This window comes from Hippopotamus amphibius, chromosome 16, assembly GCF_030028045.1.
Source record: "Hippopotamus amphibius kiboko isolate mHipAmp2 chromosome 16, mHipAmp2.hap2, whole genome shotgun sequence".
Classification (NCBI taxonomy): Eukaryota; Metazoa; Chordata; class Mammalia; order Artiodactyla; family Hippopotamidae; genus Hippopotamus; species Hippopotamus amphibius.
Genome location: NC_080201.1, coordinates 19,388,993 through 19,403,852, shown reverse-complemented (window position 1 = coordinate 19,403,852; position 14,860 = coordinate 19,388,993). Strand labels below are relative to the sequence as shown.

The following is a 14,860-nucleotide window of genomic DNA, read 5'->3' as shown; positions in this document are numbered from 1 at the left end:
TTCATTGTCTCACAGTCCTGAAAGCTGGAAGTCCAAAAATAAAGTGTGTGCAACATGCTCTCTCTGAAGCTTGACGGGAAGAATCTGTCCTGGCCTTCCTAGCTTCTAGCGGTTTGCTAGTAACCCTTGGCTTACAGCTGTATGTAGCACCTCAGTCTCTGCCTGCATCACCATATGATATTCTCCCCTCATGTCTCTGTATTTCTTCTCTTCTTATAAGTCACACTGGATCCGGGCCCACCCTAATGACCTCATCTAAACTTTATTACATCTGCAAAAACCACATTTCCAAATAAGATTACATTAAAAGGTCCTGGGGGTTAGGACTTCAACAACTTTGGAGGGGATCTAATTCAACCCATAACAGCATGTAAAGGTGCCTATGCTGGAGCCATAGAGGTTGACCAGACACAAACTCTGCCATCTGGGAGCTCAGGGCACCTCACATGGTTTTCCTATTATAGAAGACAGGGAATCAAAGGTATCAGACTAGGAAACCATGGCTGCATTCATTTACACCATTGGTTTTCTTTTTTCTTTTTCTTTTAATATTTATTTATTTATTTGGCTGTGCTCGTTCTTCATTGAGGCATGTGGGATCTTCAGTTGTGGCATGTGAACTCTTAGTTGCGGCATGCATGTGGGATCTATTTCCCTGACCAGGAATCAAACCTGGGCCCCGTGTGTTGGGAGCACCGAGTCTTAGCTACTGGACCACGAGGGAAGTCCCAGACCATAGGTTTTCTAAGTGCAGTCCTGGACCAGCAGCATCAACATCACCTGGGAACTTGTTAGAAGTGCAAATTCTCAGGCCCCATTTCAGACCTGCTGAATCTGAAACTCTGGGGTGAGGCCTAGGAAACTTTTAAGAAGCTCTCCTGGTGATTCTGATGCATGCTCAAGTTTGAGAACAACAGACCTAGCCCAATCTCCCACTGAACAGGTAGGAAAACTGAGCCCCCTATACTCTCTGGGAACCCCTATACTCTCCCCTGTTTACTGAGTACTCATATGCCAGGCAGGCCCTTGACATGCATCACCATTTTATGCTCACTGTACTCACCCAATGCAGTAGATACTACCCAATGCTCATCCCATTTTATACCCAAGAGAGCAGAGACTTGGAGAGGTGAGTAAAATCCCAAATTCTCACAGCTATTAAAATGTGGCACAGGGATTAGAAACAAACATCCCCTACAGATCTGGCCAGACCCCAGCTTATTTTACCTATCCTGTTGGTCTCAGCTGGAGGAGACTGGATCCTTGGGCTGCCAGGAAGTTTGGGGCTAACTCTGCCCTATTTGGGGCTAACTCTACTCTAGAAGAGCCTATAATCTGTGGGAAACCAGCCAGGAAAAGTGAATCACAACCCAGGACACACTCCCAGGCGTCAGCCACTAGCCCTCCCTACCTAACCTTACCTATCCCAGCCCTTCTCATCCTGGTGCTCGTTGGCTCCCACCCCTCCCCTGAGAAAACTGTGGGTCTGTACTGTTCACAATTGTATCACCCATGCCTGACTCAGCCCTTTGCATCTAATAAGTCTTCAATAAATGCTTTGAATGAAAGAATAAATTTCTAAAACTACTTCCACCATATCTTCTACATTTTAAAATACCCTACCTGCAATGTGTATATCATCTTATTTGGTTATTTCACTTTCCCAGAGAAATCATCAGACACACACACAAAGCTGTATAAATAAGGATGTCCGCTGCAGTGCATTTGCAATAGCGACAACTGAAAATAATCCACACACTAGAGCACTGTGTAATTATTAAGTGTCAAGTTTTCCAAGACTGATGAAGCAGGGAAATGCTTACTATAGGGCATTAGGTGAAAAAAAAACTGGTCACAAAGCTCCACATATGATTCTGATTGTCTTTTAAGTACTACTTATACATATTGAAAAAGCCTGGCAGGAGAGTCACTACAATGTTAACAGTGGTGATTCTTGGGTGGTAATATGACCAGTGATTTTAATTTTCTTTACTATGCTTTTATGATTCTCCCAAGTTTTCTGGTGATTCTGATATAGTAGGTGCCACTACTGTAATTGGAAAAGGAATGTTTGGGGTTTTAAATGTGCCCAAACAAGCTAAGGAAAAGGGGAAAGGACAGAGGTTTGAGGAATACGTACTTGGTTCCAGGAATCTCACAGATGTCGCCTCACCTAACCATCCTATTAGCCCTCTCGATTCTCTATTCCCATCAGATAGATCAGAAAACAGGCTCAGAGAGGTGAAGCAACTTGCCCCAGGTCACACAGCCAGTGATGCTGGGAGCCAAGCCCAGGTCTGTCTGAGTTCACAGCCCAGGCTCATTTCACATGCACGTGCACGCGCGCGCGCGCACACACACACACACACACACACACACTTGGAGTGGAAATGTTTTTTTAAAAAAACACAAGAAGCTGTAATTTTGATCTTAGAGTCTCTTGGTCAAAGGGCTTCTGGCCTGGGCCACTGGCCTTGTACACTACACACAGTGAAGAGCAGGAATGATTCTGCCTGTTGGTGCAGCATTAGACAACTGTTGTCTCAACCAATGCTCACAGGGATCCCATGAGGTGGGCAGGGCAGGGATGATGCCCTAATCACCTCACTGTTGTACAGTAAAGACACCTGTACCTTTGTGAGGGGAAGTAAGATCTGGTCAAGGTCACAATGAATGAGGTGTGGCTGTGCAATCTGCTCCTGCCCTCCTTCCCCAGCCCTTCATCACAGCCCTCACATCCCTACCCTCTCTCTCCCCCAGAAACAGTAAAATGCAGGAGGCCACTGATGCCAGAGAGACCAAAGAGTAATTTCCTGAGCAGTGAAATTAATTCAACTTGAGACAGGAGGTGCCTGAATGGGGGCACAGTCTTTTTCCCAAGTTGACCTGAGTGGGCTGCATGGGCAACTAGGGCTTCACCTGAGACAGGCAGACTCCATAGGCTCCTCTTACCTACCTGAGTTCCCAGCTCTCCAGCACTCAGAGGAAATTGCTGAAGACAGAATGCAGGAAGGAAAGAACTGGATCAACTTTTATTTGATTGTTAAAGAGGCGATACTTTAATTCTTTCAAAAGGAGTAGGCAGTAACGAGTGCCCCTCCCTCCCCCATTCCGCACTCTCCCCCACCCTTCCCGGCTCCCAGTCTCCACCCTGGAGGCAAACACTCTCCCTAGCTTCTCTTAAGTCATTGTGGAGAGAGTCTTGCATACATACACAAACGACAATCAAATTTCAAATCCACTTCCTCCCTACTCCTAGGGAATTTAGACATGTTGAATAAGGGACTCAGCAGCCCTGGGTTTTCATTCTTGCTCAGTTGCGCAATGTGCAGCTTAACTCAACTTCTCTGAGCCTTGCTTTCCTCATCTGTAAAGTAAGGTTGGGACTTCCATGGTGGTCCAGTGGGTAAGACTCTGTGCTCCCAATGCAGGATGCCCAGGTTCCATCCCTGGTTGGGGAACTAGATCCCACATGCATGCCGCAACTAAGAGTCTGCATGCCACAACTAAAGATCCCACATGCCACAAGGAAGATCCTAAGTGCTACAACTAAGAACCGGTGCAGCCAAAAATAAATAAATATATAATTTTTTTTAAAAAACTTGACCAAAAAAAAAAAAAGTGGGGTTGCTGTGCAGATGAAACTGGATTCAAAACTATATAAGTAATTCCAATTTTTTTAGCACTATAAATAAACATGGAGGGCTTCCTAGGTGGCGTAGTGGTTAAGAATCTGCCTGCCAATGCGGGGGACACGGGTTTGAACCCTGCTCCAGGAACATCCCACATGCCACAGAGCAACTAAGCCTGTGCGCCACAACTATTGAGCCTGCGCTTTAGAGCCTGTGAGCCACAACTACTGAGCCCATGTGCTGCAATTACTGAAGCCCACGCGTCTAGAGCCTGTGCTCCACAAGAGAAGCCACGGCAATGAGGAGCCCGCACACAACAATGAGGAGCAGCCCCCACTCACCGCAACTAAAAGAAAGCCTGCACACAGCAAAAAAGACCCAACACAGCCAATAAAATAAATAAATTTATTAAATCAATCAATCAATATGGAAATGTCTGGATCACAGTGAGAGGGAAGTAGGTCAGTGAAGTAGACACATTTGAGCCTATCCCCAGGCCCTGAGAGTGCTGCAACTCTCCCAGGAGAAGGCTGGCTGGCTCTTCTGGGACATGAACAGAGGCTGCAGGCCTCACTTGTGAAGCCAGCCTTTGTCTTCTTGGTCTAATGATGATGTTTCTGGTTTGGAGACCTGGGACCTTGACAAGGTTGCATTCCCTGTCACATGCCAGCCTTGGGGGCCACCCCCTACATGTCTATTATGATCACCTGCCCCCCGCCCTAGGGTCAGGTTTCTATTAAGGGCCCCTTCCAGCCCCTGGGTCAGGGAGGGGCATCTAGGCAATGTTGGGAAGTCACAGACTGACCTTGGCCCAACCAACCAGTTGTCAGTTAATATCCACAACTCTACTTGGGGAACTGAGGTGTTCAGGGTCTGGAAGAGGGAAACCAAGACAGCCACACAGATATAGGGGATTCCTTCACAAGGTCAGCCAACAGCAGGGCCTGAAATAGTCTTCTCTGGTAGAGCGCAGACCAGCAGACATTCCACAAATAACCCTTCAACTCTGGTTGGGTAGAAGCCCCTGGGTGGATCAGTTGTCTGTCCTTCCATCCACCCATCTGTTTGTCTTCCTAAAACTCCCTGCTGAGGCCCAGCCAGAGACAAGCCCTATCCTTGGCATAAGGCCACATCTTCAGATGAATCAGATTGGGCTGGCTGGAGCCAGTGGGTGGAAGACAGAGGACGTCCCAGGTGGAGGGCACAGCAGGGACCAGGGCTTGTGGGTGGGCAAATGTTGGGCCAAGGCAGATACTGAGATTGAGTGCAGGGTGGAGGGCCTGAGCTCCCAGCTGGTGTGCCGAAGGTCATGGTGAGGCACGGAAAGGAGGGACAAACAGCAGGCTGTAGAGGAATAGGCAAAGAGACCTGGACAGAGGAGGAAGCAAGGAAGAGAAGGAGAGGGTGGAGGCAGGACCTCAGACGTAATTCCATGGGGAAGCCAGCTGGTGTCTGTGGGTCTGTCTGTCTTAATGCCCAATGGTTAAAGCCCAAACTACCCACTCTCCCTTCGAGGCTCCGGTTCTGCCTCAGCCCTCCTCCTACCCCAGGGCTCCCAGATCCCCACAACCACAGGACCCCTTTGCCTCCAGCAGCAAGGGGACAAGAGCCCAGGAGTGAGACAAACTGGGAGTAAATCCCTCACTCTCTAGCTATGTGGCCTCAGGCAAGTCACTTCACCTCTCTGGGCCTCAGTCTCCTGTTCTGCGAAATAGAGCTGATGGAAATACCTCCCATTGTTGTAGGGAAGCTGAGAGGGTTAGATGACAGGAAGGACCCAAAGCTTGGCCCAGCATCTGCCAGTGTCTGGCAAACGGGGGAAGCTCCAGGTCTGGACACTTGTTGGTGAGTGCAATTTGCCGTTTAAAGGGGCCCCAATCCAAGAGGACTCAGGCCCAGAGCCCAGTTCTCCGGTGGTGGGATTTACTGCCCAGTGACAAGCCTGGGGAACGGATGGGATGTGGGGAAACAGAGGCGGGCCTCAACATGGGCTGTTTCTCCTGCCCCAGAACCTGTACACGTGCTGGAGGGAAGGAGGGAGAGTGCTCCGTCCAGGGCCAGGGTTGGGATGGGAGTGGGGTTTAGGTCTCCTTGACCCCCCTCCCCACCCCCGCCGCATCTCACATCTCAACTCGGGCTCAACTGGCCTGCAGGCGGGGTGGGCCAGGGCGGGGCAGGGCCGGCCTCTCTCGCCCTGCTGGGGGGTGGGGGGGCGGGTCCCCCGGGGACTGCTCCTCCCGCCTGCCGCCGCTTTAAGAGGCTGCTCCGCGGCAGTTAGCGGGCTGGAGCCGCAGCCGGAGCGAGCAGAACTGAGCCAAGCCGGCAGGTGCACGGCTGCGGGGACGGCAGCGGCATGACCGGTCACCACGGCTGGGGCTACGGCCAGAACGACGGTAGGCGCAGACCCCCGGCCGGCCCGCACCCGCTGGGGCTCGCCCCCGACCCTCGCGCCCAGCCGGGTTTGCAGGACTCGCAAGCCCCCTATCCTTTAGGCCGGACCGGGACCCCTCTCCCATCCAGCCCCCAGAACCCGGCCCGCCCGCCGGACCCGAGCCCTGGCTCCCTCGCACCTGGCGCGAAGTCAGCGCTGCACCCCGGCCGACCCCGCTGCCAGCGAGCCACCCCGCGGCCGAGCGCGTCCTGCCGCCTCCTCCGCGCAGCCCCTTGACGGCCCGGCTCGCTCGGACCCGGGCCCGGACACGCACTCACTTATCCTCGGAGTGCGCAGCGGGTGACGGTAGCCCAGCGCAGCGGGGGGCGGTCCGGGCTGAGCGCGGTGCGCGGTGTCTGTGCGGGGAGCGCGCACGCGTGTGTGCGGGGACCTCTAGGGAGCTGGGCTCCGTGTGGGCAAGGGCACAGTGTCCCCGGCAGAGAGTTTCCCCGTCGAAGTGTCCGAGCTTTCAAGTCGGCAGGTATGCGAAGGAAGGGAGCATTTGGGGGCGCACGGATGCGTCTGGGTGTCTGCCTCCGGCAGGGTGTTTCTGAGCACGTCCTGGTGTGAGGCGTGGGAGCCCGTGGCCCACACCAGCCTCCTGGTCTGACCAGGAGAATAGCTCCTTGATCCTGCCTCAGTTTTCTTAAGATGCAGAGGAAAGGAGAAGAGGCAGGCGGTGAGAGCCAGACGGCTTGAGTGTGGGTCTGGGGCTGTTTCTTACCAAGCTGGGGTGGGGATATGGGATAAGAGTTTCTTGCTTTCCCCGAGGTGAGCGATGAGGAACCAAGATCCGGGCTACCAGGAGGAAACCCAGGCGAGGCACGCGGGGGTGGAGAGAAGGGGAAGTGCTGGTGGGAGGAACACCCCCATCCCCACTCATCTGTGGGGAGACAGGCACTCTGTAAGGATGGGTGGGGGTCCTAGGCTACAAAGTCTGGGGTTGAGGAGGTTACAATGGGCCAGAAGGATTTAGGGAGGTACTGTGGTGTCTCTGGCCCCCTCTGGGACCCCAAGCACACAGGAGAATATTTTGGAGGGGAGAACCCCAAATCTGGACATGCAAAAGCTAGAAAGAGACTTTCAGAAAAGGCAACAGAGATCAGCGGAGATGTAGAGAGGGACAGAGGAGGGGCAGGTTAACACGACCCATAGAAGATCCTCTTCCCCCAGCACCTGCTCCCAGCCAGCTTCAGGATGCTTCCCCCTGACTCCAGCCTTCTTGCTGGTCCTGCCCACCAGCCCTGAGTGTCCAGTATCCCATTAGGCCTGCCTGGTAGCCAGCCAGTCTGAAGCTGCTGCCCCTCACCCAGTCCTGGGTCATGCAGCCTAGGGGCAATGAAAGAGGGAAAGACAGAGGATGGAGGTGCCGGCATGCGGCATGCTCACAGGACTTCAAAAATAACCCAGTGGGTCTGGGCCACGATTCTGAGTCATCCACTGGGGACACAGCTCTGTCGGCACCTGCTGCTGTTTTCTCACGAAAACTTAAGAAGCCAAAAACGGGGAGAAGCACCAGCCGGCAATAGCTCTAAAAATAGGCTGCATCTCAGGATGTTCCCCAGGGAGATGCCGAGCCTCTCGGCTGCAGATGGAGTCTCTGGGAGGCAGGTGGTGGGTGCTCGTGGGTGTGCACGCAGGTGTGTGTGTGTATGTGTGCACTAGCATGTGTTTTGCTGTAGTCTCTTAGTGCAGACTTGGGTTTGCAACAGGGGGTGGCTGTGTGTGAGGGTGTATATGTGTGTCAGAGATAGTTGGCAGGGCTGTGTTTGTACACATGTGTTACTGTGCCTGACCACTGGGTGCTGTGAGCTCAGGGCACTGTGCACATGTGTGTGCGCACGTGAAAATCTCCCTGGACCTGCACGTGCCTGGGGAGGGCAGCTGGGGGCAACGCATGCACACACAGTATGTTTATACTAGCGCCCAAATGTGTGTGCACACATGCTCGAGTGCCCTCAATTCCCTCATCTGTGAAATGGGGATCACACTCATTTCTGCTTCACGAGGCTGGTATGAGGAGCAAATGCATGTCACAGAGCCAAAGCAAGGCTGATGTGAGCTTTTGTTAAGGTTATCACAAACACCAACTCCAACTTGGCCAAGGTGCAGGAAGAGGCCAGATACCTGGTAGGGTCAGATCAGGGAGTCTGGGAGGCTGGGGACCTCTCTAAGCATATACTGGGTGTCAGGGAGGACCCACTACCCCAAACTGCCCCTGAGCCTGTAGCTTTTTTGTGCTCCCTTGTGTGCATTGCCTCTCTGGGCCTCCTGTCAGCTCTGCGTGGAGAGTTTTAGTGAGGCCATTTCACAGACAAGGAAATGGAGGCTGACAGGGGAAGTGGCAGAGCTGGGATTGGAGCTCCAGACTGCGCAGCTCCAAAGTGGGGGCGAACCTCTGAAGGGATAGCACAGAGACCATCTCCCACAGGTGCCCTCAGTCTACAGCCCAGAGATTCGGGCTGGCCTGAGTCCTTGCCCTCTCCCTGTCTGCAGGCCCCTCACACTGGCACAAGCTGTATCCCATTGCCCAGGGAGACCGCCAATCACCAATCAATATCGTATCCAGCCAGGCTGTGTACTCGCCCAGCCTGAAGCCACTGGAGCTTTCCTATGAGTCCTGCACATCCCTTAGCATCGCCAACAATGGCCACTCTGTCCAAGTGGACTTCCGTGACAGCGATGACCGAACTGGTAAGTGGCCCTGCCAGACCCTGGTACCCTTCCCCTTGGGATCCCAACTTGTTTTGGGCAGGCCTCAGGAGGGGCAGTTGTGGCAAAGGAAGGCTCCACTTCTCACCAGCTCTGAAGCCTCAGGCTGAGCCTCAGTCTCCTGACTCATACAATGGGAGCATTAAGACCCTATTTTCCTCCCTAGGGTCATAGAGAGGAGAAAAGAAAAACTAAAGTGATGTTTGTAGTGCTGGCATATAGCAAATGCTCAAGAAATGCTAATTCTTTTCTTTTCTTTCATTTAGCGCTTTAGGTAGGGTTTGTTTTCACTCCCTGCCCCATCACTAACCTGCTGTGTGGCCTAAGGCCAAACCCTCCTCTCTGTGTGATCTAGCCAAGCCCAGCAGAGAGAGAATGGAGCTAAAATGTTCTGCGTGCCAGGCTCCTTGCTAAGGTCACAGGCAGTTCTTTTATTTCTCTCAAGAACCTACCTCTAAGATGGGCAAGTAGAGACTCACTGAGCTGGGAAGAGTCAGAACCAGCCTGGTCCCACTCCAAAGGTCTTTTCTCCAACCCACCTACAACCTCAAGATCCCAACCATCCTGGACCAAAGAGAGGCCAATGGGAACTTGTGGCAGCTCCTTCCAAGATCTCTTTGCCCTGGAATTAGAGTTTGGGTTCCTTCATGATCAATTCTTAGTAGCCTTGAGAGTGCTCCGTAGTAAAGGGATTTTGTCATTATGACCAGGCCTGTGAGGGGTGGCAAGGAGGGAACCTGCTAAAGTTTCTTATGTAAGGAAGTGACCAGTACTCTGCCCCTCTGTCACCTCCCCCCCACCCCCTATACACACAATGAAAGCACTCAGGGAAATTTAAGTTTCAAATAGAAAATCAAAAGGCAAAGAGGAGGAAAGCCAGCTAGGAATGACCTTAGTTGCTTAACCCTGAGTTCCCTGGTAGGCTAGGCAAAAAGGGGGAAATGATAAGTTACAGTTCTTGTTGCAGAAGGTAGGAAATCCAACAAATCCTCAGAAGAGAGACACAGCATTCTTGGTACTGAATTCTATGAAAAGCCTCTCACCCAGAACTTTGGGGAGGGACATGGGGCCCTTGATGACCTTAGATCACAGTTTACAAAGGAGCAGTTTTCAAATAGTTGGATCTTCTAAACAGCCTTCAGAGGGCACTGAGGGCTCAATTCAGATATCAATAGCTCAGTGAAGGCCACTCTTGGCAGGGGAAAGCCCGAGGGAGCATTCCTCTGGACCACTGATCCAGGGGCTCACTTTCCAGCCTGGTTGGGGTTCCCTCCCCCACCAGAATGCCCAGGCCTGAGGGGTAGGGGACCAGTGGAAAGAAAGTAGGCTTAGGAGTGAGACAGTTGGGGCTCTGCCACTCCCCAGCTCTGTGACCTTGGGCAGGATACCTACCTTTCCGAGCCTCAGTCCCACATCTGGCCAAGGGGGTAACAATGTGTCCCCCTGTAGGTCACTGTGGGGACTGACATCTGCAGAGTGCTGAACACATAGTAAGTACACAGTGAATGGCAGTGTGTTCCATGGTCAGGATGGAGGGAGGAGGCTAAGGCAGCAAAGCTCAAGGGTTAGGGAGGGAGTTCACTCTCTAAGAGACTGCACTGTGGATGCCCAGGTGGGTCGTGCTCAGGAGAGGGGGCCCTCACAGCCCCTATCAGGGAGCTCAGCCTGCAGGGCTGGCTACTCCTGCCTCCCCAGGATGGGGCAGCCTGATTGGGCCCAGGCCCTCAGTCATCCCCCCCCCAGGCTCAGTCACCCACCCAGCATCGCCATGGACAGGCCCTGCTTCTCAGATGAGGCAGGAGAGCAATAAGGGGCCTCTGGGCTGTCCCATCCTCCGCCTTGAGGGACCCACAGGGGGCAAGGCCCTGCCCTGGTCACTAGGTCCTGGAGGGGCCTCGTGGAACTCTGAACCCAGGGCCGTCACCTGATCCAGGAGCTCACATTCAGGCCTGGCTGGGGCTGCCTTCACTGCCAGATCTCTTTCAGCTGGAAATTCAATCAGTCCCAGGAGGCCTTGTGAGTGGCCCCAGCTCACCACGTATCACAGTGGGAAAGTCACAAAACCAGCATAAGTGGGGCCTGCCAAAGAGGCCATGAAGGACGGACATTGGAGGTACCTGGGCCTGACCATTAGAGTGGCGACCCTCAGGAGGTGACCCCTGGACATCAGATCTGGGGATCCTCCAGGTTCTGGGGAGGCAACACAGCCTGGTGATTAGGGCCTTGGGCTCTGGACTTACATGAAGTAGATACAGGCTTATGTCCTAGCTCACTGCCTTGCTCTGTGACCTTGAGCAAATGCCTTGCCCTCTCTGTGCCTCGGTTCCTCCTTTATACAATAAAAATAATAACAGGTTTTGTCCTTCATGAGTTACTATGAGGACTAAAGAAAAGAATCCTTCTGACCAAGCTCTAGGTCAGGGCTCCAGACATGGGCGGTCTATTGTGAGTGATAATCGGGGCCTGAGAGGCAGAGTCCCAGCTTCCACTCGAAATTGGGCGAGAGCAGGGAGGATGGCCAGATGGAGAGATATACCCAATCAGTACCAGACTCTTCTGTCACCTACAGGCCTCCAGGATTTCTGCCCTGGCCCAGCTAAGGACATAGGGAACTGGATGGGGACTGATCCAAATCTACTTAGCCCGAGGAATGTTGCAAATGAGAAGTTAATCCCCCTCCTGCGCACTGCCCTGATGCTGGCAGTGTGGGCTCTCTCACAGCGGCTGCTACACACACCCCTTCTCCCCGCAGTGGTGACTGGGGGCCCCCTGGATGGGCCCTACCGGCTCAAGCAGTTCCATTTCCACTGGGGCAAGAAGCACAGTGAGGGCTCAGAGCACACAGTGGACGGCAAGTCATTCCCCAGCGAGGTAAGACCTTCCTCTACCTGAATCCCTTTACTACTTGGGGAAGGCGTGGGGGACCGGACCAGTCAGGGGCTTAGCAGGTGCCTGGTGTGGGGCATTGGAGAGAGTGAAGTCACCCAGGGGCCTTTGGCAGAGATACCCTTCACTCATCCCCAGCACAGGGTCTTCCACCTGAACTCTGCACACTATTGTCCCGATCTGTGTGCCCAGAAGGAATTTTCTGAAGGACAAATGCAGTCCCACCACAGCCTTGCTAACAGCCCTTCAAGGATTAAGCCTGGCATTCAAGCCCTGCATGAGCTGGCCTTGCCTGGCCTCATCTCCCCTTGACTTCTTCCCATACTGACCTGCACGTGACAAATCCCCTGCCACACCTGGCTCTTTCATACCTTCAGGCTTTGGCCTGTGCTGTTCCCTGCCTGGAATACCTTTCCCCAAGAGTTCCAGCTGACACCCCCCTTCTTAATCTTTGGACTCAACTGCAGGCCTCACTTCCTCAGGGAGGTGTCACACTGGATGGTCATGATCTATTTCACAGTTCACGGAGGGCAGGCCCTGAGCTCTTTGGTCCCTTAGGGCTCAGGAAGGGGTTGGGCCTAGAACAGGGTAAATGCTATCCGTGGCCCGTGGCTCCCAGAGGAGCCCCTCCTGCAGAGGGGCCAGGAGTCTGGTGGGAGGGAAGGAAGCCTGGCTCTGAGCCCCCATGGGCCCTGTGAGGCACTAAGCCCTGGCCTGGCCTGTTGTTGCCCCTGTAGCTTCACCTGGTTCATTGGAACGCCAAGAAGTACAGCACTTTTGGGGAGGCAGCCTCAGCACCTGATGGCCTGGCTGTGGTCGGTGTCTTCCTGGAGGTGAGAGGGTTACCTGGGGCCCAGAAGGCCATGGGAGGCCTGGTACCACCCCTAGTTGCAGAAGACAGTGAGTGCTGGGCTCATACTACCTTCTCCCTGACAGACGGGGGAGGAGCACCCCAGCATGAACCGTCTGACAGATGCCCTCTACATGGTTCGGTTTAAGGTGAGACCAGGGGTCCATGCCCTTGATCCAGAGCAGCCTGGTGGGGAGGGAGGAAGAGGCTAGGTCATGGAGTGGGCCCATCCACTCCTCCATCCTGGCAGCACACCCTGGCAGAGGTTAGAGCAGGAAGGGTGCAGGGTCAGCACCTGTGGTGCCTGCCTCTGGCTCCTTGTCGTCAGGGTCCGTGGCCCCACTGCGTGCCCAGCATGCAGGCTGGTGGGCACAGGGTTGCCAAGGTGCTTGTCACATGAATGGTCCTCTGACCAGCAGTGCCGCTAAGGTCTGTTGAAGGCAAGGGAGAGAACATGATGCCCACAGAGCTTTAGGAACCACAGCTTTTACATGCAAGGCAATGGGTGGAGAGAGCCGGCCAGGCTGGGAAGTAGCTTCTGGGATTACAGACATTTGCCCACAGTTTGCATCAATGGGCTAAGGGGAAGCCTAAATCCTATTGACGTAGATGGGGGGGAGGGTGCTGGTCTCATCCTGGTGGGAGGTCTATGCTGATGCCTGGGTCCCCCACTCTGCCTCAGGGCACCAAGGCCCAGTTCAGCTGCTTCAACCCCAAGTGCCTCCTGCCTGCTAGCCGGCACTATTGGACCTACCCCGGCTCCCTGACAACACCTCCACTGAGTGAGAGTGTCATCTGGATTGTGCTCCGGGAGCCCATCAGCATCTCTGAGAGGCAGGTGAGTCCTCCCAGTGTACCAGAGGGAGGGATGCAACCCTCAGGCACACCCAGGCAGTGTGACTCTCCCGAGCAGCAGCCCAAGCCTGGTCCCACCATCAAGGCTCCCATTTTTTGGTAATAAATGTTTAGATTCTTGAGTGGGAGTCAGCTAGGTTGTTAGTTATTAGGACCTGGACACAGACTAGAAGGGGAGATCCCTGGATCCTGGGACCACCCCTGGTGTGCTAGTATCTGAATGCTGCATTTGCTGGTGATTCTTAGCTAGACAGGAACTGCAACTAGGTGGATCACGGTCCAGGTTTAGAGGCTCTTTAGTGAGTAAGTAACTGAGGTTGGGATCCCACAGAGGAAATGAGTGGGGAGAAGTAGGGACAAGCCCTAGGGGCAAGAGGAGAGAGGGGCAGAGCTGGCTGGGCAGGGTATGCCAGATGACGTGTCTGGGATCAGAGAGGACCACAGCACCCCATTCTGCCCTGAGTATCTCTTCTGCCTTAAGATGGAGAAATTCCGGAGCCTGCTTTTCACCTCAGAGGATGATGAGAGGATCCACATGGTGAACAACTTCCGGCCACCACAGCCACTGAAGGGCCGTGTGGTCAAGGCCTCTTTCCGGGCCTGAGCTGCCTACCTGCGCAGCCGGCCACTGGGGCACCATCTTCCCAAGGGCTTCCATGTCAACAGACACCAAACCATCCAAGGCTCCCTGCCTGGGGTTGCTTTGGACCCTCCTTCAGCTGGCTTGCTCCTTGGCCACGCTGGAGGCTTCTTGATGTGATCCTCATGGCGGGGGACACCATTCAGCTGCCCTGGGGACAGGAAGGACAGGAGCTGAGAATGGTTCAAGCCTGAGGCTGCCTCTGCTCTCCAAGACCCAAAGGCCCCTGGGAACCTCCTCTTGTCTTCCCCACTGGCAATGGCAGCAGCCCCACCCTGAGCTCACACTGTGATGGATGAGACCAAACTCTCCAGGGCAGGCAGCTGGCATTGCCAGAAAGACTCAAGCAATAATTAGAAGTGGGCAGAGCTGCCCTCTCAGCGTTACCTCTTCTGCAGGCCTCCGCCATGCACGCACCTCACTGCCAGGCCATGAAAATCAGGACCCAGCCTGCTGGAGGTGACAGGGCCTTCTCCCTCCGGCCATCGCTGCCATAGGCAGGCACTGGCTACAGCTTATGTAGAATCTCCCTTCACCCCTCCCAGCCACCAAAGCCACCTACACAGCAATCCATCCATGCACTGATTAATAAATTCATTCATTCATGCAACAGATACCCATTGAGTGCCTGTGTTCTGTCCAGTCCTGTTCCAGGCACTGGGGAGGCCATGGTGATGAGTCACGCACAGGATGCTGAGAGGGCCATGGGCACTGAGCAGGTGAGGGTGATTCAGAGGGCGGGGCAGGGGCCGTGGGGGCAGAGAAAAGGGGGAGCCTACTTCCCCCACCCTGAGCTCACATTGTGACATCTTCATCTGCTGAAGAAATTAAGTTCCAACTAGTATTCCAAGGCG

The 14,860-nt window shown here is 54.0% G+C and overlaps 1 protein-coding gene across 1 annotated transcript; it reads left to right on the top strand.

Moving 5' to 3' along the window:
- The first annotated feature begins 5,953 nt into the window (after positions 1–5,953).
- On the top strand, positions 5,954–14,618 carry CA7 (carbonic anhydrase 7). Its single transcript, XM_057712647.1, has 7 exons — positions 5,954–6,025; positions 8,560–8,757; positions 11,528–11,646; positions 12,399–12,494; positions 12,598–12,660; positions 13,194–13,349; positions 13,848–14,618. The coding sequence occupies exons 1-7, from the start codon at positions 5,986–5,988 to the stop codon at positions 13,968–13,970; spliced, it is 795 nt and encodes a 264-aa protein (XP_057568630.1). The 5' UTR covers positions 5,954–5,985; the 3' UTR covers positions 13,971–14,618.
- The last annotated feature ends 242 nt before the right edge of the window (positions 14,619–14,860 follow it).

Coding starts and splice junctions, on each gene's coding strand:
- CA7 (XM_057712647.1), top strand. CDS start 5,986: ATGACCGGTCACCACGGCTGGGGCTACGGCCAGAACGACG. Junction 6,026..8,559: donor GGGCTACGGCCAGAACGACG/GTAGGCGCAGAC, acceptor CCCTGTCTGCAG/GCCCCTCACACTGGCACAAG. Junction 13,350..13,847: donor TCAGCATCTCTGAGAGGCAG/GTGAGTCCTCCC, acceptor TTCTGCCTTAAG/ATGGAGAAATTCCGGAGCCT.